Consider the following 24072-nt stretch of genomic DNA (forward strand, 5'->3'; position numbering starts at 1 on the left):
AAACTAAAATAGGCCACAGGTGACACTAATGAGGACTAGGCGGGGCACAAGACACATGGAAAACAACAAACAAAACACAAACAGCGGCAGCCTCTAGAGGCCAAAACAAACATGACAAGAAAATGAAATAACAGCGGCCTCTAGAGGCCAAAACAGTCCCAATCCTAACAGGACCCCCCCGGAGTGTCTCCTGACGTTCCCAGGGCGATCCGGATGGGCCGAATGGAAGTCCCGACACAGTTCTTTATCTAAGACGTCCCGAGCGGGAACCCAGCAGTGCTCCTCAGGACCATAGCCCTCCCAGTCCACAAGATATTGCAGCCCGCCCCAGACCCGGCGGGAGTCAAGCAGGCGATGCACGGTGAACACAGTCTGACCCTGGAAGATGCGGGGGAGTGGGGGGTTCCTAGGGGCAGGGGCATACGTGGACGTCAGTACGGGCCGCAACAGGGAAACATGGAATGTGGGGTTGATCCTCAGAGTCCGGGGCAACTGGAGCCGGTAGGAGACAGGGTTCACCCTGCGCACCACCTTGAAGGGGCCAATGTAGCGAGGAGCAAGCTTGCGGTTCTCCACCCGCAGCGGAAGGTCCTTAGTGGACAGCCAAACCCGTTGGCCTGAGTCTGGTTGGTTCTGGAGGTCTGGATGAGGGTCTTTCTGACCTTGCTCCAGGTCTTGCGACACCGTCTCACATATTGGTTGACCGAGGGCACCCCCGCGTCCTCCTCCTGGTCCGGGAACAGAGGTGGCTGGAACCCGAATTGGCACTGGAATGGCGACAGCTTGGTGGCCGATGACTGCAGGGTGTTGTGGGCGTACTCTGCCCATGGCAGCCAGGTGCTCCACGATGTCGGGTTATCCATAGCCAGGCCTCGCAGGGTGGTTTCCAGGTCCGGGTTGAGCCTCTCCGTCTGACCATTGGACTGTGGGTGAAACCCAGAGGAGAGGCTGGCAGTGGCTCCGATGACCTTGCAGAACCCGTGCCATACTCGGGAGGAGAACTGGGGCCCTCGGTCTGAGACGATGTCCTGTGGGAGACCAAAGACTCGGAAGACATGATTAAAAATAAGTTTGGCTGTTTCAAGAGCAGAAGGGAGTTTGCACAGTGGTATGAAGCGGCAGGCCTTCGAGAATCTGTCGACTATAACCAAAATGACAGTGTTACCTTGAGACTCAGGGAGACCCGTGATGAAGTCGACTGCCACGTGGGACCAGGGACGCCGGGGAATAGTCAGAGGATGCAGGAGACCCTGGGGACGCTGTCGCGGGTTCTTGGTTCTGGTGCAGACCTCACAGGACAGGACAAACGACCTTACTTCCTTTTCCATGTTAGGCCACCAGAAGCGTCTTTTCAGGAAGTCCAGGGTCCTCTGAGCTCCCAGGTGGGCGGTGAGAGGGGAAGAGTGACCCCACTGGAGAACCTTGGCCCGGGCTTGATGTGGGACGTACAAGAGGCCCGGTGGCCCCGTCCCAGGACCGGGGTCCTGGCGTTGGGCTCGTCGGACGGCCTCCTCAATACCCCAGTGGACAGGGGCCACAATCCGGGACACAGGGATAATAGGCCCGACTTCACTCTCCCTGTTAGTGGCAGAGAACAGCCTGGACAGTGCGTCAGGTTTGGTGTTCTTGGAGCCGGGGCGGTACGAGAGGGTGAAGTCAAACCGACTGAAAAACAGGGCCCACCTAGCCTGTCGTGGGTTCAGTCTCTTGGCTTGCTGGAGGTACTCCAGGTTCTTGTGGTCAGTCCAAACCAGGAATGGATGTTGCGTTCCCTCCAGCCAGTGCCTCCACTCCTCAAGGGCCAATTTGACCACTAGCAGTTCTCGATCCCCCACATCGTACCGGGACTCCGCAGGACTCAGGCGGTGGGAGAAGTAAGCGCAGGGGTGCAGCTTTCCTTCCGAACGTTGCGAGAGCACCGCGCCGACACCACTGTCCGAGGCGTCCACCTCCACGATGAATGGTTGGGAGGTGTCTGGGAGGACCAGAATGGGTGCCGTGCAGAAGCGGTCCTTGAGGTCTTTGAACGCCTTTTCCGCCTGAGGAGACCAGACATAAGATCCACCTGTCCCTTTGGTGAGGTCCGACATGGGTGCTGCTACAGAACTAAAGTTCCTGATAAACTTGCGGTAGAAGTTCGCAAATCCTAAGAACCGCTGAACCTCTTTGACGGACTTGGGAGTGGGCCAGTCCCGGACGGCCAGGGTCTTGGCTGGGTCCATTTGGAGTTGGCCTGTCCGTACAATAAAACCCAGAAAGGAGACCTCGGGAACATGAAATTCGCATTTCTGGGCCTTGGCGAACAGATTGTTCTGTAGCAGCCTCTGGAGAACCTGGCGGACATGGTGGCGGTGCTCCTGCACGGTCTTGGAAAAGATAAGGATGTCGTCAAGGTAGACAAAAACGTACAGGTTAATCATGTCCCTCAAGACGTCGTTGATTAGGGCCTGAAAAACAGCTGGTGCGTTGGTGAGTCCGAAGGGCATCACCTGGTATTCGTAGTGCCCAGATGGGGTGTTAAAGGCAGTCGTCCACTCGTCTCCCTGTCGGATACGGATGAGGTGGTATGCGTTCTGTAGGTCCAACTTGGTGAAGACGGTGGCGCCTTGGAGCAGGTCGAATGCTGTGGACATCAGCGGAAGGGGATATCGGTTGCGCACAGTGATCTTGTTAAGACCCCTGTAGTCAATACATGGTCGGAGCCCCCCCATCCTTCTTGCCGACAAAGAAGAAGCCGGCACCAGCAGGTGAGGTGGAGGGTCGAATGAACCCAGAGACCAGGGCGTCTTTGAGGTATTCCTCCATGGCCTTGCGTTCTGGCTGAGAGAGGGAAAACAGTCTGCCACGAGGAGGGGTAGTCCCAGGGAGCAAGTCAATGGCACAGTCGTAGGCCCGCTGCGGAGGAAAAACAGCGGCCCTGCTCTTACTGAAGACCTCCTTGAGATCCCAGTACTCTGTGGGAACTTGAGATAACTCGGTGAGATCAGGGGGCTCAGCAGGAGACACAGGAGAGCTAGAGAGCAGACAAGAGGCATGGCATGTAGGGCCCCATTCCACAACCTGGCTTGTTACCCAGTCTATGCGAGGGTTGTGGCGAGTAAGCCAAGGAAGGCCTAGAATAACTGGGAACTCGGGTGAAGGAATCGGGTGCAGGGATATTTCTTCCTTGTGACCTTGAGACTGGAGAAGTAACTTGGGTGACTCTTCCATCACCTAACTCTTGGCCATCAAGGGCAGACACAGACAGTGGGACTTCAGGAGGTGCAGTCAGGACATTGATACTTTGGGCGAAGTGAATATCCATAAAGTTCCCAGCCGCCCTTGAGTCTAACAAAGCTTGACAAGAGTGGACAGACTCACCCCAGGAGATGGAGACCGGGATGTACATTCCTTGGCCAGGGAGTCCGAGAGAGAGGGTAGGCCCCATCACAACCCTCCCTCGGCTGGACGGGGCGGTCCTTTTCCCGAGAGTTCGGGACATGATGCTCGGAAGTGACCAGGCTTGCCACAGTAGATGCAGCACTTGTCCCTCCTTCTGCGCTCCCTCTCAGATGCGGAGAGGCGAGTACGACCCACTTGCATGGGTTCTGGACAGTCACTGGAGGAGGTAGACGGGTTCCAGGTAGAGGTAGGGAGGCTGGGGGGGGCTCAGGACTTGGCGGTGTTCTCTCATCCTGTTGTCCAGATGAGTAGAATGTGAGATGAGAGTTTCGAGGTCACTTGGGCATCCAATAGAGGCCAGGCCGTCCTTGATGGGGTCAGACAGACCATGGTGGAAGGCTGACACCAGGGCAGTCTTGTTCCATCCACTTACTGCTGCAAGCGTCTGGAACGAGATGGCGTAATCTGCGACGCTTCCTCCTTGCTGGATGGACCTGAGCTTTCTGGCTGCGTCGGTACTGATGTCCGCCTGGTCGAAGACCCGAAGCATCTCTTCAGTAAATAGTTCAAAATCAGAGCACTCGGGTCCCCGTCTCTGCCAGATAGCTGTTGCCCAAGCTCGTGCCTTACCAGCTAACAAGGTTATCACAAAGGCGATCTTGCGGCGATCCGTAGTGTAGGTGGTAAGCTGGAGCTCAAAGGTGAGTTGGCACTGGGTAAGGAACTCCCGGCACTCACCGTGCTTGCCGTCATACCTCTGTGGTGCAGGAAGGCTGGGTTCGCGAGGTGAAGGAGACAGTGTGGCGGGAGGCACTGGAGCAGGAACAGGAGCTGGATCAGGATGAGGAGATGCAGGCAGAGGTGTCAGCTGTGCCAGGGTTTTCCCAATTTGCTGAAGCAGTACATCGTGGCGAGCAAGGGCCTCACGTTGGCTTGTGAGCGTTCGCCCATGAGTGTCCATGGTCGCTCCGAAGCGTGTCAAAGCTGCCATAATTCCCTGAAGGTTGGCCGGGTAGACAGTTGAAGCAGCCTCTGCTGAGTCGGTCATGACGGAGTCTTTCTGTTAGGGTTTTGCTGGGATTCGAACCTGGTTCGTTGGTGTGATAATCCAGCATACCCCCACTAGGCCACCAGGGGGATGACTCAAGTGCAGAGGCGTGAGGCGGAAGTAGAAAAGTATCAAAGTTTATTTACAATATTTACAGTCCAAACAAAAATATAATCCAAAAAACGCTCAGAACATGAAGGGAAAAATAAAATATCCAAAAGGTCAAAGTTAAATACAAAAGCAAAAAACTAGAAAAGAAAAGGCAAAATACCAACGCTCAGAAGATCAAAAAACAGTCAACACAAAGTCCAAAAAGAAAAGCAAAGTGCAAAACCAAAGAGACAACGGCAAGGAACACAGAACAGAGGTAACTGGAGCTAAACATAACAGCACAAAGACTCCGTGACAAGAGGACTGAACTCAGGGGTATAAATATAAAAACTAAAATAGGCCACAGGTGACACTAATGAGGACTAGGCGGGGCACAAGACACATGGAAAACAACAAACATAAAACACAAACAGTGGCGGCCTCTAGAGGTCAAAACAAACATGACAAGAAAATGAAATAACAGCGGCCTCTAGAGGCCAAAACAGTCCCAATCCTAACAAACTCTAAGACAGGGGTGTCAAACCTGATCCATAAAGGGCCGTGTGGCTGCAGGTTTTCATTCCAGCCATGCAGCAGCACCCTGATTTGGCTTATTCAATCAACTGACACACCCACCCTTTAATCAAGGGTGGGTGTGGCTGCAAGTATTTGACTGTGTGAAGACAGTTCAGTTGATTGAATGAGCCAAGTCAGTTGTGCTGCTGCATGGCTGGAATGAAAACCTGCAGCCACAAGGCCCTTTATGGATCAGGTTTGACACCCCTGCTCTAAGAGAAACATTGTTAAAACACAACCGACGCCTCTTTCCTACTGTACCAAAGTAGACAACGAACTGCAACCTGATTTTAATCAAAACAAGTCATTCTTCGAGCTACACAAATAACCCTGGTATCTATGTGCAGCCAGCTGTGAGGCGAGTGCGCAGGGACTGTCTAAAAAGTCCAAGATTGAAAAGAAATGCTACAAACATATTCAATAACTTCACCCTTATTCACTGTAGTGTCACCAAAATCACTGCACACATCAACGGTGTCCTGTTTGTTATACTACAACAGTTATTTTTTGGGGGAAAAGTGCTTTTGCATAATTGTGGAAAATTTTTATTGGGGAAAAATATTCAATAACTTTACTGTTATACACTGTTGTGTCACCAAAATCACTAACAGGAGACTGATGTGTGGAGTGTTTTTTTTTGTTTTTTTTTTTGATGGCACTACAGTTCTATACATTTTATAGACCATTTCTTGTTTTAATTAATTCAAATTGTGTGTTTCTTCTAGTTATGTTCTTGGAGGAGGGGCCTTGTGTATGGAACTACTAACAAAACAGGTTAGAATTACTACAGGTTTTGTGGCACTTTGACACATGCACATCCTTCCGCTGCTTAAATCGTGTCTCTTATTTTGGTGCACAAATCCTTCTATAATAATAACCTCTTGCCACTAAATTATCAAACTTATTTTACGAAACAGTCCGATGTTCATCAATATCGAACCAGAGGACAGAGAAATAACTTGTATTGACCATTTTAATGATCCAATCTGTCTTTACACTATTAAAATGTCTGGACCAAAAGAGTGGAACAAATTGCTTCCTTCAATTAAACACATTGTTTGCTTCCCTTTTCAAATCTAAACTTAAATCCTACCTTCTGCAGGACTGACATATCCACACACTGCTTTGATTTAATAGATGTTCACCACCATGTTCCATTTCCAACGCCATGTCTGGCGTGTTTACGTTTTTTTGTCTTTTGGTATAGAACAAGCCCCTTGAGGTTTTATTCCCGCCATTTAACCATATTGTACGTCACTTAGGCTTTTTTTTCCCCCTTGTATTATCGATATTCATGCAGGGCTGTGAAAAATCCGCAGAATTCCGCGAATTTGGCCGTCAAAAATATAATTTTAGTAAATCATCTAATTTTGCAATAACAAATTGGGGGGGTAGGGGTTGTTGTGTACCGACCACTAGTAGTCTCGTTCAGCGAGTGTCACCGAGCCGGCGAGTCTGGGAAAGAGCCTACCGCAAATTGTCCTTTCTGTAACGACATTGTAATTTTTTTGGTATCTTTTTTTTCTTTTGCGACAATGACGGACCAGTTTACGGCATTTGTGCCATGCTTACAAACCATGGCGCGAATCTTGTGTTCTTTTCGTTTTACCATTGTGCTCTTTAAACACGCTTTCGATATCAACGGTTTTGAAAAGGAGAATTTCGCGGTATGTCCGTGTCACGGAGGGACATCGTTCAGAGGGAGGATGGTGAGACCGACGATGTCAAAAACATTGACAAGGAAAACGGCATCAAAAATCCATGGAATAGGCGATGGCTGGAGTTTAAAGCCGGTAGTGAATATCTCCATGAGCACATACGGAAGATAAAAGAACCGGGGAAAGCTTACTGCATCTTGTGCAATCAGGATGTGAAGTACGGTTCTGGTGGAAGAACACATTTGGTTGACCATGTTAAAGGAAAAAAACATGCGGAATTGGTGAAATTGAAGCTGTTGAACTATAGATTACCAGGTAGACCATCTTGTTCACATTTATTGTTTATGTAGTTTTAACTTGTTATTGTTCATAATGTTCATTGTTATCATGAATATGTAATGAAAGAGAGACCAAAAGAGCAAGGAAAAGCCATATAGAAAGTCAGAAAGAAAAGAGTAGGCTTTCTAAGCTGAAGAAACTGCTAACAAAGAAAAGGAAATAAATATAAATATTGACTTGTAAATAGTTGTATATAGTTTTTGACTAGAATCTGTCTAACATGAACAAGAAGGACATTTTGGTATTGAATCAGTTCAAAAACAAGAACATTAGTGACTATTATTTAATAGTCAGTCTAGAATTTCCCCCCTGGAAAAGACATTATGGTACCCAATGAATTGATACAAATCGACACAAGAATATAAGTGAATTTACAATATGAGGTATGTTATTGATATATTTTCATTCTTCAAGTGAACCCTTATCAGTTAAAAGGTAAATCAGTTCAAATTGTATTATTTCAACATAATAACAGTTCAAATTCAGGCTTTCGTCTAAACGGGGGAACAGGGGCGCTGCGCCCTCTTACTCTCGGCGTGCGCCCCCTTACCAACTCCGTGAAAACATCCCAGCAACACTACGTGACAATGTGTCTGATCATCAAATACGTTATAATTGCTCCAAAAATATTCCAATCATAGTAGATACACCGCCAGACGGTGCAAAAACAATCCGAATTGGCGTTTTCCAGACTGAGGCGCCATGTTGTTTAGTTGTTTACTTGTCGCGGCTGCTCTCGCGAGATTTGACATGGGTTACATACAAGGTCAGCTGACTTGTAGTGCGAGATTTCTCGAGACTGAATGACCTTTCACCCACCGGCGCGGGAGCTTTTGACAGAAGTAGTTTGCGAGTTGTTTTTGTTGACACTTGGGCATTTAAAGATGTCATCCCGCGGCACGAAGCGGAAGAAAGCCAAAGACTGTCCGGGGCAGAAGAAGATTAGGCCAAATAAAAAAAAAAAAGTGTGTTTCCGGTAACCCGACCGATCGAGAATTTCCGCGTCGAAATTGCCGACCGTAAAGTTTTTATTACAAATTTCCCTCGATATTTTAGTGTAAGCGGCGTTAGTTTGTCAATTTTTTGTTTCAACGCATTCAAGTTGTGAAAGAAACGATAAAAAGTAAAATGTTTCGCCACTTCTATCAGCCCTCCTCCATAAACTGAGCCGAGCCACCATTTTGAATCCTCATTCAAGGCTGTAATGCAAATTGCTTCCTTTTCAGTATACAAGTGCACTTCCATGGCAGGGAAAAACACTACATTTTGCCGCCTATGTAGTCCCCTATTTATACAAATAGGAGTCATTCAGGATTCAGCCATGTTTTTGCTCGGTGTTTTTGCTCGACCCAAGTTCTACAGTAGGCTAGGCTAGGCCGGCTGCTTTTAATGGAAGTAGCCTAGCCTAGGACGTTATTTTCACGTTATTTCTTGATAAGGTGTTTTCACGTTATTACATGAAAATATCATGAAATATCGCTTCCGTAGATCATAACTCGAACTCTCGCGATATTTTTTTTTATTCGTTTAAAGATTTAAAACACTTATTTTATTATGATGTGTGGTATAAAGGATTCTGTGCTAAAATACTATTTTGTAAGATGTTTACTTGTGTTAATTTTTTCGAACAAAATAAAAAAAAATTAAGAAAAAAAAACTTTCCTACCTACCGACCTTATTTTAGTATTTCATGTTACCGGAAACACTTTTTTTTTTTTGGCCTAACTTCTTTCTTTTTCAATGTTGACAATTTTGTTACAATTTCCCTCTCAGATAGCCTCAGAATGTCCCATTGGAGCATTTTTCAAAGGCTTTGCACGGCAGGGGGGGACAACCGGCACCATCCCCCCCCCGCTTCGCTCCCTCGCCATGGTGAGCGCCCTCATACTAAATTTTTCTAGAAAAAACCCTGAAATTAAATGGCATAGTTGAGAAAATATTTGCTTTCAGGAGATGCTTCAAATCTATCAATATACACAAAATCTGTTCAGCTTCTGGGGCCCTGCGGCCCCCAGCTCCTGGGGAGCTGCGCCCAGCGCTCGAAACTAACGGTGTCCCGACGTCCCGGGGACCATAAAAAATGTCATCGGGATACAAAATTATCATATCTGGGACAATCCCGGGACAATGGAAAAAAAAATAGATCTAGAAAAAAAGTTCTACATTAATATTATTTACAAAGCCGTAACACATACGTAGACATTCACCTAATTTGTCAATTTTAATTTGAAAACGTTAACAGCGAAAAATACATAGTAGCTACACTTTCGATGCACCTGCACCCGTAGGCTACAGAGCAGCGAATTCTGTTCTAGAATCTTCGGCCGGAGTCCGCATTATATGGACTTGGAATGGAATTGCTACCGCACACGCTGCGCCGACTCTTGCCAGAACAAAAATGCTTAAGTGGTTGAAGCGGACCGACTGCGGGGAAGAAACTGAAAGCCCAGACATAACGTCTCCGGGACCTTCAGGATCCAAAGTGTCATCGCCTGGTCTGCAGGCAACGCTAGCAACTGAATGAACTTAATGAACACTGCTAGACACGTTATAAAATACAACAGGAATGATGTGGATGATATTGACGGAAGATACCGTTCAACAGAATAAGTGAGTTTTCTTGGTGTCTTTCTAGTTCAGAAAGTTTAGTCAGTCAGCAGCACAACTAGGCTCGGACCTGCCACTATGCTGATGTTGCTAACATTTGCAGCGAAAGTTCATAAAATGGATAACGGAAAGTTCATAAAATGGATAACGGAAAGTTCATAAAATGGATAACGGAAAGTTCATAAAAATGGATAACGGAAAGTTCATAAAAATGGATAACGGTAATGGTGAAAATTATAAGTTGGCCTTATAAGTGCCAACAGATATTCAAGGTATAAGTAGATGAAATGAACATAAAAGGGGTCTTATTTTCAACTAAAGTGTACTGCAGATGTAGGGAGTTGAAACATTTTCTGAATGAGCTAGTTGGCCCCTTTAAATAAACGGGTATCTATTCATACAGTGAGATCGCCAAAGTTTAATAAACTGAAAATGCAATAACTGTAATTTTGAAGTAGATGATGTATAGGACATGTGTCGCTTGTGTCTTGTGACTTATTGTAAAAATGATATAAAGGGTTCAAAATCGCATAGTTACAAATATAATAGTAACTTCATATGATAATATTAACCACTGGTTATTTCAGAGAGGAAAAAAATGGAGACACTATTGCTTCCATTCGGGACAATACAACACAGAATTCGGGACCACTGGGGGACACAAAGAAAAAAAGTTAATTTCGAGCCCTGGCTGCGCCCCCCCAGACCCCCTGCTAAAATTGTTTCCTCGGATTTTGTCATTTCTATTTCACAGTCCTGTTCATGGCGTATAATCCTATATTTTATTTTGGTGAATAAATCAAATCAAAAACCATGTCTGTGATCGTGTCTGTGGATTCTAATCAACATTTCCGTGTGTCTCTTTCTCTCTCATATGTACCCTCAGGGCTGGAGTAGTGCCTATTCCATAGAGTCTGTCATTATGCAAATCAATGCCACCCTAGTCAAAGGGAAAGCTAGAGTACAGTTTGGAGCTAATAAGGTATGTTCCAGGTGTCTTGGCTTTTTCTTGAACACGATTTTGATTATTTGTAAGTGTTTATTTGGCCACTGTAACATGATTTTTTGCTTTTTCTTTATAGAACCAGTATAATCTTGCCAGAGCACAACAGTCATACAAGTCTTTGGTCCAGATCCATGAAAAGAATGGTAGGACTTGTTCATGTCTTGTCAAAATTGCAGTCCCCCCCCCGCCTTTCCCCTAAATAAACCGTGATGTCGAACTCATTTTGGATAATGGGCCACAGTATTGCTGGGTTTCACATGACATCACAGCTGCCTCATTAGTTATTCAAAACTTTAGCTGGTGGCCTACCAAAGCTCAGTTGAAAAAGCGTTTGTACGGTGATGGTGCATTGCTCGCATGAAAAACGCCTTACGCTTGCGTTGTTTTAGATTGTTTGTTTGAATCAATCAAACCGTGAAACTGGTAAGTTTCTTCAGGGTTCCCCATGAACTAATACAACCCCGATTCCAAAAAAGTTGGGACAAAGTACAAATTGTAAATAAAAACAGAATCCAATGATGTGGAAGTTTCAAAATTCCATATTTTATTCAGAATAGAACATAGATGACATATCAAATGTTTAAACTGAGAAAATGTATCATTTAAAGAGAAAAATTAGGTGATTTTAAATTTCATGACAACAACACATCTCAAAAAAGTTGGGACAAGGCCATGTTTACCACTGTGAGACATCCCCTTTTCTCTTTACAACAGTCTGTAAACGTCTGGGGACTGAGGAGACAAGTTGCTCAAGTTTAGGGATAGGAATGTTAACCCATTCTTGCCTAATGTAAGATTCTAGTTGCTCAACTGTCTTAGGTCTTTTTTTTCGTATCTTTCATTTTATGATGCGCCAAATGTTTTCTATGGGTGAAAGATCTGGACTGCAGGCTGGCCAGTTCAGTACCCGGACCCTTCTTCTACGCAGCCATGATGCTGTAATTGATGCAGTATGTGGTTTGGCATTGTCATGTTGGAAAATGCAAGGTCTTCCCTGAAAGAGACGTCGTCTGGATGGGAGCATATGTTGCTCTAGAACCTGGATATACCTTTCAGCATTGATGGTGTCTTTCCAGATGTGTAAGCTGCCCATGCCACATGCACTAATGCAACCCCAAACCATCAGAGATGCAGGCTTCTGAACTGAGCGCTGATAACAACTTGGGTCGTCCTTCTCCTCTTTAGTCCGAATGACACGGCGTCCCTGATTTCCATAAAGAACTTCAAATTTTGATTCGTCTGACCACAGAACAGTTTTCCACTTTGCCACAGTCCATTTTAAATGAGCCTTGGCCCAGAGAAGACGTCTGCGCTTCTGGATCGTGTTTAGATACGGCTTCTTCTTTGAACTATAGAGTTTTAGCTGGCAACGGTGGATGGCACGGTGAATTGCGTTCACAGATAATGTTCTCTGGAAATATTCCTGAGCCCATTTTGTGATTTCCAATACAGAAGCATGCCTGTATGTGATGCAGTACCGTCTAAGGGCCCGAAGATCACGAGCACCCAGTATGGTTTTCCGGCCTTGACCCTTACGCACAGAGATTCTTCCAGATTCTCTGAATCTTTTGATGATATTATGCACTGTAGATGATGATATGTTCAAACTCTTTGCAATTTTACACTGTCGAACTCCTTTCTGATATTGCTCCACTATTTGTCGGCGCAGAATTAGGGGGATTGGTGATCCTCTTCCCATCTTTACTTCTGAGAGCCGCTGCCACTCCAAGATGCTCTTTTTATACCCAGGCATGTTAATGACCTATTGCCAATTGACCTAATTAGTTGCAGTTTGGTCCTCCAGCTGTTCCTTTTTTGTACCTTTAACTTTTCCAGCCTCTTATTGCCCCTGTCCCAACTTTTTTGAGATGTGTTGCTGTCATGAAATTTCAAATAAGCCAATATTTGGCATGAAATTTCAAAATGTCTCACTTTCGACATTTGATATGTTGTCTATGTTCTATTGTGAATACAATATCAGTTTTTGAGATTTGTAAATTATTGCATTCCGTTTTTATTTACAATTTGTACTTTGTCCCAACTTTTTTGGAATTGGGGTTGTAAAAAAAAAAGGGTGAACGAACACAGGATTTCTCAAAGACGTCGAGAAAGGTGGCTTTTGAACCTCTCACTGAAATCGAAGGGAGCCGAATCAAAGCACGCTCGAGTTTGCAGTGATCACTTGGTGAAAGGTTTGCATCTCCTTCTCAGCTATGTCCTTAGTGTTTTCCAAGCACTTTTCTTACTATGTGTCGTTATTTTACGGTACTTTTTTTAGTCACGAAGCGCTAAAGTCCCCAGCTGTTTCTTTGTTTACTCAAAGTCCATATGCATGAAGGTCGCAACAAAATCTTACCCAGCCATACAGTTACAATGCGCCGTGATCACTTCTCCGTCTTGTTTAACTAAGATCCAGGTCTTTAAAGGGGTTTCTGATGATCTTTTGAGTGATTTACCTGAGAGATAAGAGCCAACACAAGTGAGAATCATGCGAACTGTTTGTTTACACTTCAGCTTGCAGCGCTTCGTTGTAAAGACTCGAACAAAAAGCTTTAAAAAATATATATACTTACACGGGCAAAAACTATACAGGATTCATTCGGTAGCGACTTGATACCGAGGGTCCTTTACCCAGCCACATACAAAAAAGTTGTAAGCCTCCATACTCTTCCACGCTTCCATCTGTTTTGCGGTGTAGAAGGATGTCTGCAACACCAGATAGTTTGAGATGTCGGGGAACTCGACTGAAGGTAGTTTTCGAGATCGTATGACAAATCCTTCTTTCCCAGACTGTAGGGCTCGATTCCATCGCACATAGCAATCTTCTGAATATATCTAAAGCGAGCAGTGGCTTCTAGATTATGAGCATACTCCTAAGTTGTCGCTGGTTGTTTGCACAACGGCAGCCCTTTAGACCACCAGCTATTTCACTTCCCGTAAAACCGCTAAGAAAATTCACATGACTGAAACCCAACAATACTTAGTCCAAAACGGCCAAGTGACCAATATCACATCAACAGCTCCTTCTAAATATCAGTTTATTTGCGTTTATCAAAATATGTACCTTCTTAATGCACAAATGTATTTGAAACATGTATCACTTTTACAAAACATGAACAGACTGTAGTTTTATTAAAAAAAATTCCTAATTATGGTTTAACTATATATACATCGTGATTTGCATATGTAATAGCCTATAATATTGAAGTGGGTGATCTATATAGTTCTATATGATGCGAAATTATTTACACACAAACTGTAAAGTTGTGATTGCACATTTTTTTTTAAATTTATTTATTGTTAACAAGTAAATGTATTCTTTGGAAGCGACATTGTTGGTGTCAAATTTTCAGCATGCCAATGAAATGAAGTTTACTGTTATATTTTGCCTCCTAATGAAATACCAGCATTTGTGTATGGGGTTGGGTTTTGTTTTTTTAATTAACATTTTGATTAAGTTATGGTCTACAAGACAATTGTAATTTAGAAAACTGATTCAAAATTCATTTAATGGTCTGGTCTTTAACCTTTTTTGGGTTGGTCCATGCCCATTGGCTATATGGTTGGCACCACTGTTATATGGGCTCAGTTCACCTCGTCAGTGTTAAGTGGTGTCTCTCTCTCTCCCCCCTCCCCTTTGTAGGCTGGTACACACCTCCGAAAGAAGATGGCTAAGATGATGATGTAACTTCTTGAACACTGGGAATATGGGATTTGTGATCAACTATTTGCATTTTAATTGTTCTAAAATCCCTCTAAAATTCTTCTGTTCAGATGGAGTGTGAGGTCCCACTGGTCTGTTCTCCTTATTTCACTCTGTCTTCTGTCTGTCCCCTTTTCTTGTTGTCACTCATGTCTGCTCTCATCTCATGTTTTCTTCAATTTGCTACTGGGAAAGAAGGGATGTGTGTGAGGCACACAGCTTCAGTACTAATGCGTGTCTTACACAGAGCAATTTTAGAGACCACGAGATTCTTGTCTTGTCTGGAGTGACGCATGGCTTTGTTGGATTAACACCCGAATGGAATAACGTGTGTGAAGTTTCTGGATTTTATTTTCATGCTGTTCTTTTAATGCAAGTTATTATGGCTATCATATCCTATGGTTTATTGAAGTTCAGACAGAAATGGATGCAATAAGAGACTATATGAAGCTTTGCCACCCCTCTTATACATGTTGACACTGTTCTTTTGTGTTCTGTGTTAACATGTGCTGGTACATTTAATGCTGATGTTTTTTTTCTTTAATCATTTTCTCCAATGATAAGTGAGATAAAGGTAAGGTATGGGACGTATTCCAGTTCTCCACTTGTTAACTGTGGATACCACTCTGTGTCCTGTTTCCTGCTCTTAACCTGTGGTTAATCTGAGCAGTATTTCTCAAAAACAGGCCTTAGAACAGGCAAATAAGAAAATTTCATTTTCTGTAGTTGGATGGAAACCTGTGTGTTTACTTGTAAATGGATATGTGGTGCAAGTTATTTTTAATGTGCTGTTGAAGTTAAGTCTTGGGCTCTGCCACAATATCCAATCAAGACCTTGATCATAATATTTAATTGGATGTCTTGAGGATATGGAAAATGAAGAGCACCTAAACTTGGGCTTATTCAGGGGCTTTAAAGCATTCATCTTCTGATTCTGAAGGTGTCAATTTATCATTCCTTTATCTGTTTTTAAAGGTCATTCTTCATTTACTGCCGATACGAATTCACCAGTTCAAGGTTTGTTTTTGTTTTTTGGTTTGTTTTTTGGTCCCCTCCCCCCATACTGCTGCTTTAACAAGGTAGTTTTGCATTTAATTTTTGTCATTATCCAGAAAATCTTCAGGAAGTCTATTAGACTGATATTATTACTGTGGTTAATATGCTAAAACCGATGGGTTTAGTGTTTTTCATGCCAAAAAACCTTTGTATTTTTTAGCACTGTCTACACATAAGCTGGTTTAATTGAAAGCATATAATTTCTACAGACTTTACAACCATGCATTACATGTTGGCTTACCTCTAAGGAATAAATTATTTCCGTTTTGTTTTCAACTAGAGTGCAAATCGCTTTTCAGCATGTTTTGTGGTTAAAGTGCAGCATTAGCGTAGAGGAGATAACAAGAATCATGGCTTTATTATGGTTATTTGTTATAGTTTCCTTCCCAACTTCATCACATCTTCTGGCATAATAACTTCAGTCTTAAGAAATGGCCCAGGATGTAACTGCTTGACTGTTTTTGCACAGAGTATTAAAAACGTGCCTCATAAATAACCATAAAGGGTTGGCGTCATGTCCAGACTCCAAGCCAATCACGATTACAGAAAAGCCATATCCAACACTGGCTTGCTGATCCATAAATCTGTGACATAATAGCAACCTGTCTCGTATGTAAATGTAGGTCAACAGAAGTGTTAAGTGAGGTTTCTTGAAGCATATTAATGGTGTTTTTGCACTCTAAGAGTAGCACAGCTGAGCACAGTTCAGTCTTTAAATTGATGCTGTTCTCCAGGTTTTAGTGTTCACTACAGGTTAGTCATTCTCTGTCAAACCATGCTTGCTGTTTTGATTTTTAATTAAGTTTTGATTTTAACACATCTGCACCTCTTAATCAGGATGCACTTGGTTTGATGTAGTCTTCTGTTGGTAACATTTATGTCCGTTATGCTATCAAGTATGACTGGATAGTGATGATGGCTTATTTTTCTTCAAATACTGACCTCAGCTTAACTATTGATGGTGTTCTTTTTGGTGCCATCTCGTGGTGGAATCGTTCTTTTGGCATGCATTCAGGTTGTTCTTTTCCATTGCAAGAGAACTTTGATCATGTACAGTAAATTTTGTAAACTTGCATCAAGTTTATGAATAAAGAATTTTTCAAGGGTTATGTGGAATTAGATTGCAGTTAGTTTTAGCTGCCCTGCAAATATGCTAATGAACTACCCATTTTGAGGGTCTTGTGCAAATAATTTGTTAAAATGTTGTTTACTATGCTTTTGTGTATATATTGGTCACTTTAATAGGAATACCTGCTCATTTAAAAAAAAAAATCCTAGATGATCAATAGTTTAAATACTTAAACCATCCCATCTGGCACCAATAACCATGCCATTTTCAAAGTCCCCAGTGTCACATTCCCCCCCCACCCACCCCCACACACACGCACTCTGATGTTTGATGTGACTCAGATTTGGCTTTTTTGACGAGAAGTAAAACGATTCTGGATCCATCTAAAAATCAGGCAGTCTGCTTCAGATTTGGAACTCCATCCCTTTCTTTCAGCAGACTGGACAACTTGGAGGAAAACTAAGGGTTGTTCTGGCCTTTCACTCTAAGGCCTGTCCACACGGCAACGGATTCAGGTGACTCCGATACAATTGCTTATCATTTAGGCCTGGCGTCCACACGCCACCGGCGTTTTGGGTGCCCAAAGCGCAATCTTTTTGAGAACGGGTTCCAGAGTGGAAAGATCTGGCAACGTTGCCGTTGTGAAGTCGTCTGGATGAGTAGAACGGATTTGTTTACAATAACATCACAACCACATGACTGTGAGTGCTTCACGCCGGGTAGAAGTGTAACGAACTCGATGCGAGTTGTCAACAAATCCTATAACTTGGTTCATGAAACGCGCTTACAAAATATTTTCACTGTGAATATTTATTGTGTAATGGTGCAAAGTGAGAGAGAGAGAGACTCTGCCCTTAGGGCAGAGTCAATCCCACCAGCAAAAATAGGGAAAAAAAGGAGTGATCTCACCTCTTCAGATGTTGGTTTAAATCCTACAATACATTCCTCAAAAAGGGCGTAGAAGAGCAAATTAATCCATCAACGTGTAGCATTCAATTTATTCCGGACCATTAAAGACGCCGCCTTCCGCGTAGAATCATATGTCATCCTCGCCGCCATATTGGATAGGTCAAAGCGGAGAATAAAGATTAGCTGCGTTTAACTGTACCAACAGGTTTGCCGTCCAAACGAGATCACATGGGATTACCTTTCACAGGTGAGACTGGAAAAATACTTTTCATTGTATTTGGTCATTATAATGTAATTTTATGAACAGATTTTCCTGACTTTGTGGCTAATATGAAGTCTCGCGCATAATAGTTTATGCGCATGCGTCCTTACTTCTTCTATTGTTCTGGTGTCTCCGAAGGGACCGTCTTACAGCGCCCCTAGAGGTGTGGCATGTGTATTGCATCATTTTCAGCAAGCGTTGCGTTACCATATGGACCTGATATTTTACTGATCGTTGCCCATTTGGATGCGATATATTTTTAAATAACATCTCGTTGCCGTTGTCGTGTGGATGGAGCCTAAATTTGCAGAAAGGTTCATGTTTATTATTCAAAGCATCGTGAAAGTATTTCCAGGCTAACTCCACATCATTAAAAAGTGAAATCCTGGCCCAGTCAAAGAGCCATAAATCATGATGAAAAGCTTACTCACAGAAATGTTTGAAGTCTTGTTTAAGGACAATTCGTGGGAGCTTAGCTTATCCAACGGTAACTATCATACAGTGGTCACTCATACCTGCACTGTGTTTGGCGAGATATGAACGTTTCATAAATCACACACACACCCTGTCATATGATGATTTCTGCACTCAGATCTGTGCTGTTTTCTACACTTGGCTGATAAATGAGAACCAATCTCTGTTTGAACTCATAACACAATTATAATCTCATGTCTTTATTGAGCAAACCCATTAAATTTCACAGTGCTACTGGAAAAAGTAAATGAACCCTTGGCTTTAATAACTGGTCAAACCTCCTTTGGCAGCAATAACCTCAAACAAGTGCTTCCGATAGCTGCGGACCAGAGCCACACAACATTCAGGAGAAATTTTGGACCATTCTTCCATACAGAACTGCTTCAGCTCAGCTATATTCTTAGGATGTCTGGTGTGAACAGCTCTCCTATTGGGTTAAGGTCTGGGATCTGACTGGGCCACTCCAAAATGTGGATGTTCCTTTTTATAAGCCATTCTGTCATAGACCTACTTTGATGTTTAGGGTCATTTATTCTGCTGTATCCAAGCCATAAGGCAGCAAAGCAGATCCAAATCATGATGATCTATCCACTTCACCATTGGGATGATGTCTTGCATCAGAAACAGATATTACCCAGTTTCAATGATTCTTTCAAGCCTTTAGCTGCTGCTCTGGGGTGGTTCTTTACCTCACTGAGGATTTTGTATTGAGGCTTTGAAGTAATCTTGGCTGGGCCACACTTCTAGTGAGACTAGCCACAGTACTAAATCATCTCATTTGTCTAACTGTGGACTGATGAATATGTAAATTCACTGAAATGGCTTTGTAACCCTTTCCAGCTTTATGCAAATCAACAATTCTTGATCTTAGCTTTTTTTTTTGCATGGTTCGTATCAGCAGATGCTTCTTGTGAATAGCAAGTTCAAAATGTTTGAGTGTCAAAGTAGCTCTAATCCATATATCCAAACTCGTTTCATTGATTTGAGTTAGCAAACTTGGAGTCCAGACTCTCATTAGCTTTTGTTGAGGTCATTAGTCTCATTGTCTGAAAGGAAATTTAATCTCACAGTAACTCTTTAAACCAGTCTTTTAAACACCGCCACATGCCAGGTAGGTTGGTGATGTTACAGTTAGGTCCATATATATTTGGACACTGACACAAATTGTATTTTTTTTACCTGTTTACTGAAACATATTCAAGTTATAGTTATATAATGGACATGGGCATAAAGTCCAGACTTTCAGCTTTCATTTGAGGGTATCCATGTTAAAATTGGATGAAGGGTTTAGGAGTTTCAGCTCCTTAACATGTGCCACCCTGTTTTTAAAGGGACCAAAAGTAATTGGACAATTGACTCAAAGGCTATTTCATGGGCAGGTGTGGGCAATTCCTTCGTTATGTCATTCTCAATTAAGCAGATAAAAGACCTGGAGTTGATTTGAGGTGTGGTGCTTGCATTTGGAAAATTTTGCTGTGAAGAAAACATGTGGTCAAAGGAGCTCTCCATGCAGGTGAAACAAGCCATCCTTAAGCTGCGAAAACAGAAAAAACCCATCTGAGAAATTGCTACAATATTAGGAGTGGCAAAATCTACAGTTTGGTACATCCTGAGAAAGAAAGAAAGCACTGGTGAACTCATCAATGCAAAAAGACCTGGACGCCCACAGAAGACAACAGTGGTGGATGATCGCAGAATAATTTCCATGGTGAAGAGAAACCCCTTCACAACAGCCAACCAAGTGAACAACACTCTCCAGGAGGTAGGCATATCAATATCCAAATCTACCATAAAGAGAAGACTGCATGAAAGTAAATACAGAGGGTTCACTGCACGGTGCAAGCCACTCATAAGCCTCAAGAATAAAAAGGCTAGATTGGACTTCGCTAAAAAAACATCTAAAAAAGCCAGCACAGTTCTGGAAGAACATTCTTTGGACAGATGAAACCAAGATCAACCTCTACCAGAATGATGGAAAGAAAAAAGTATGGCGAAGGCGTGGTACAGCTCATGATCCAAAGCATACCACATCAGTAAAACACGGCGGAGGCAGTGTGATGGCTTGGGCATGCATGGCTGCCAGTGGCACTGGGTCACTAGTGTTTATTGATGATGTGACACAGGACAGAAGCAGCCAGATGAATTTTGAGGTATTCAGAGACATACTGTGTGCTCAAATGCAGCCAAACTGATTGGTCGGCGTTTCATAATACAGATGGGCAGTGACCCAAAACATAAAGCCAAAGCAACCCAGGAGTTTATTCAAGCAAAGAAGTGGAATATTCTTGAATGGCCAAGTCAGTCACCTGATCTCAACCCAATTGAGCATGTGTTTCACTTGTTAAAGACTAAACTTCAGACAGAAAGGCCCACAAACAAACAGCAACTGAAAACCGCTGCTGTAAAGGCCTGGCAGAGCATTAAAAAGGAGGAAACACAGTGTCTGGTGACGTCCATGAGTTCAAGACTTCAGGCAGTCATTGCCAACAAAGGGTTTTCAACCAAGTATTAGAAATGAACATTTTATTTACAATAATTTAATTTGTCCAATTACTTTTGAGCCCCTGAAATGGAGGTGTGTTTTAAAAAATGCTTTAGTTCCTCACATTTTTATGCAATCATTTTGTTCAACTGACTGAATTAAAGCTGAAAGTCTGAACTTCAACTGCATCTGAATTGTTTTGTTCACAATTCATTGTGGTAATGTACAGAACCAAAATTAGAAAAATGTTGTCTCTGTCCAAATATTTATGGACCTAACTGTATCTCTTTATCGGCATCATCATAATATAATCATAGTTTAGAAGTTTGAACAAATACATTGGATGAATGTTGTGTAGATAAATGTTTAAGAAATATACAATCATTTACTGTTTACCTAACCATTTATATAACATAGTGACCTGAATAGATTTATAGCTGTAGAGCTTATTAAAAGTGGGATGAAGGTTCACCCATTCAAGCAATAGAACATGATGTTTGGACATTATGTCCAGAGGTACTGTTTGTACTTCTTTCTGAGGTCTGTTTGTCACTGATAGGCTCTCACACTTTACATTCACATGGGCATTTCACCTACATACACACATTCAGACGGTGCGGACTGTATCCATTTCCTGAAATTCTAGGTAACTAGCAAAATTTGCTTTTACTTCGAGAGTATCTGTAACTTTAGTTCTTTCTGGAGTAAAGCATCCAAAGAAGTGTATTTGTACTGTACAAGTAGTATTGAAGAAGCATTTATGGTGAAAGACTATCATTCATTGTATTGTATTTTATTGTCTTGTCCAGTTTATGGGACCTCAAGAACTAGCAACCAGTGTCGTTTTGACTGAGGTATAAAACTTTCAACTGAAAATCTACTTTGCTGGACAAAATTAGAAGTGGCTGGCTAATTATTGTTGTTATTAATTAAGCTACATTGCATCAAGCCAAAGATTCACGAATAAAAAAACACTGTATTAATACCGCAGTAGGTTTTCCATTTTGGGGACTGATTGACTCAGAACTAATGTTTTTGATATAAACTTAATATTTGCTTTCCCCACATTATATACCCATTTTAGCTGCATGTCATATTATTATACACTTCAGGATTATCTCTGAATGACGAGACGTGGAGTTTAGATATTTACTGATATATACAATACTTTTACAAAAGTCGGAGGCATCCTTTTATAATACAAAATTGCTGTTTTATGTGTAAAAACAGAAGGAAGTGTGACAGGAGTGTCCAGAAGAACCACAGCAGATTCTCCAAGATGCTCAGTAAAACTTGCCAGCCAATTTCCTTATAAAACTGCACAAAATACGGTTGCAGACAGAAGTTTACATACATGGATGTCATGTCATCATGGACATGAAAGTCATGGCGATACTGGGCTTTAAATTTTTATAGCTTTTTAAACTGGTCTTTTTCTGTGGTAGAATGTACAACATACTTCTTTAAAAGAAAAAACAAACTAGAATTTGCTTCACAAGATTTAATTTATTTGGGGTTTTCTGAAATCAACATGGGGTACGGTGGCCAGGAAGTGCAAAACAAAATTACAAAATCTAAAACATTTTACATTTTATAAAACAAAATTATATCAGCAAAAACACTTTATTTTAAATACCAAAGACAAAACAAATTTACAACTCAGAAAACAAACTGACAAGATGCAAAACTGAACCTATTTTCCCTAAGCTGAGGGAGGGTAACAGTTTCGGTCTTCTTCTGAAAAAGTGGCTACACCTCCCAATAACTTGTACTGATGTACAGTTGTTTGAACTTATGATCTTGGAATCTGCAGTTGTTTAGAAATGGCTGTAAGAGACATTCCTGAGTTGTGTAAATCTGTGATCCTCTTTCCCAGATCTTCACTGAACTCCTTGACTTTTCAATTGTACTAGGTGTTGGTCAAGCCAGTGAGTGCTGTTCAGCAAATCCTTTATATGTTGGCACAGAGACGCTAATAGCTGTAGTCAATCATGATCACTAACAGGAATTTAAGAGGCCTTGGCAAGTTAAAAGACATTTTGGAACTTTCAGAACCACTGAATTAGTAATTTCATGTATGTACAATTTTGACCCTGTGTTGATACCAGAAAGCCCAAAATAAATTAAAACTTTTGCACCAAATTCTTTCAACGGGAAAATCCTTGAAAAAATTGTCTTCAATCAATTAACTGCCTTCTTGATATCAAACAGCTGCTTTGATAACTTTCAGTCAGGATTTTGTGCCAATCACAGCACTGAAACAGCGCTGATTAAAGTTATAAATGACATAGGTCTTAAAACTGATGCAGGCAAAACATCGGTCCTGGTTTTACTGGACCTCAGTGCAGCTTTTGATACTGCTGATCACAACATACTGCTATATCAACTTGAACACTGGGTTGGGTTGACTGGTAAAGTTATCAATTGGTTAAAATCGTACTTAAAAGATAGAAGCTTCTTTGTTACCATGGGAAATTGTACCTCAACATCAATGTCCTTGACCTGTGGTGTCCCCCAGGGGTCGATCCTTGGACCATTACAATTCAACCTTTATATGCTCCCACTTGAACAAATTATCAAGAACAACTCAATTTTGTATCACTGCTATGCAGATGACACCCAAATTTACTTTGCTCTATCACCTAATGATTATGCCCCCCTTGAATGTCTCTACCAGTGTATCGACCAAATCAACAACTGGATGTCACAACATTTTCTTCAGCTGAACACAGATAAAACAGAAGTAATTCTATTTGGGAAAAAAAATGAAAGACTCAGGATTACCACTATTCTTGACACAAAGGGGATTAAAACAAAAGATATGGTTAAAAATCTTTTCATTGACAGCGAGCTAAACTTTGACAGTCATATGAAAGCAATCACTAAATCGGCATTTTATCACCTAAAAAACATTTCCAAACTAAGAGGACTTATGTCAAAAAATGATCTGGAAAAACTTATACATGCCTTCATCTCTAGTAGGGTTGACTACTGTAATGGCCGTTTCACAGGCCTGCCAAAAAAAACCATCAAACAACTTCAGCTGATTCAAAATGCAGCTTTCAAAACTTTCAGAACCACTGAATTAGTAATTTCATGTATGAATAATTTTGACCCTGTGTTGATACCAGAAAGCCCAAAATAAATTAAAACTTTTGCACCAAATTCTTTGGTTTTTTTTTTTTCAAACACTGAAAGCCCTTTATAGAAAAATATACTATATATAAAATATACCATGTCAAAACATGACAGCATTTCTTTGCATGTGCAAATACTTTTGCACAGTACTATATAAAAACTATTTTTTTCCTTTTATATAGTGTGGTAAAACAAAAAAAAATCCTTAATCTTTTTCTATTTGTAGATTGTGAAAGAAGATGCATCACTCAGCTGTCCTTGGAATTTTGTCGCT

The 24072-nt window shown here is 42.1% G+C and overlaps 1 protein-coding gene across 5 annotated transcripts in view; it reads left to right on the top strand.

The window, feature by feature from the left end:
- ube2q2 (ubiquitin-conjugating enzyme E2Q family member 2) overlaps window positions 1-23812 on the top strand; it is a 52293-nt gene extending 28481 nt beyond the window's left edge. The window contains exons 10-14 of one of the 5 annotated variants that reach the window (XR_009654079.1): window positions 5821-5869; window positions 10586-10681; window positions 10782-10848; window positions 14349-15425; window positions 21470-23812. Coding sequence is in view for 4 of the 5 variants with exons in the window: in XM_060914742.1 (XP_060770725.1) it covers window positions 5821-5869; window positions 10586-10681; window positions 10782-10848; window positions 14349-14380 (244 nt within the window). In the remaining variant the exon portion in view is untranslated. Of the gene's footprint in view, window positions 1-5820; window positions 5870-10585; window positions 10682-10781; window positions 10849-14348; window positions 17620-21469 lie in introns of those variants that run through there. The other 4 variants (XM_060914742.1, XM_060914744.1, XM_060914743.1 and 1 more) reach the window with 4 other exon arrangements.
- Window positions 23813-24072: the final 260 nt, after the last annotated feature.

The sequence above is a fragment of the Neoarius graeffei genome, chromosome 2, assembly GCF_027579695.1.
Source record: "Neoarius graeffei isolate fNeoGra1 chromosome 2, fNeoGra1.pri, whole genome shotgun sequence".
Lineage (NCBI taxonomy): Eukaryota > Metazoa > Chordata > Actinopteri > Siluriformes > Ariidae > Neoarius > Neoarius graeffei.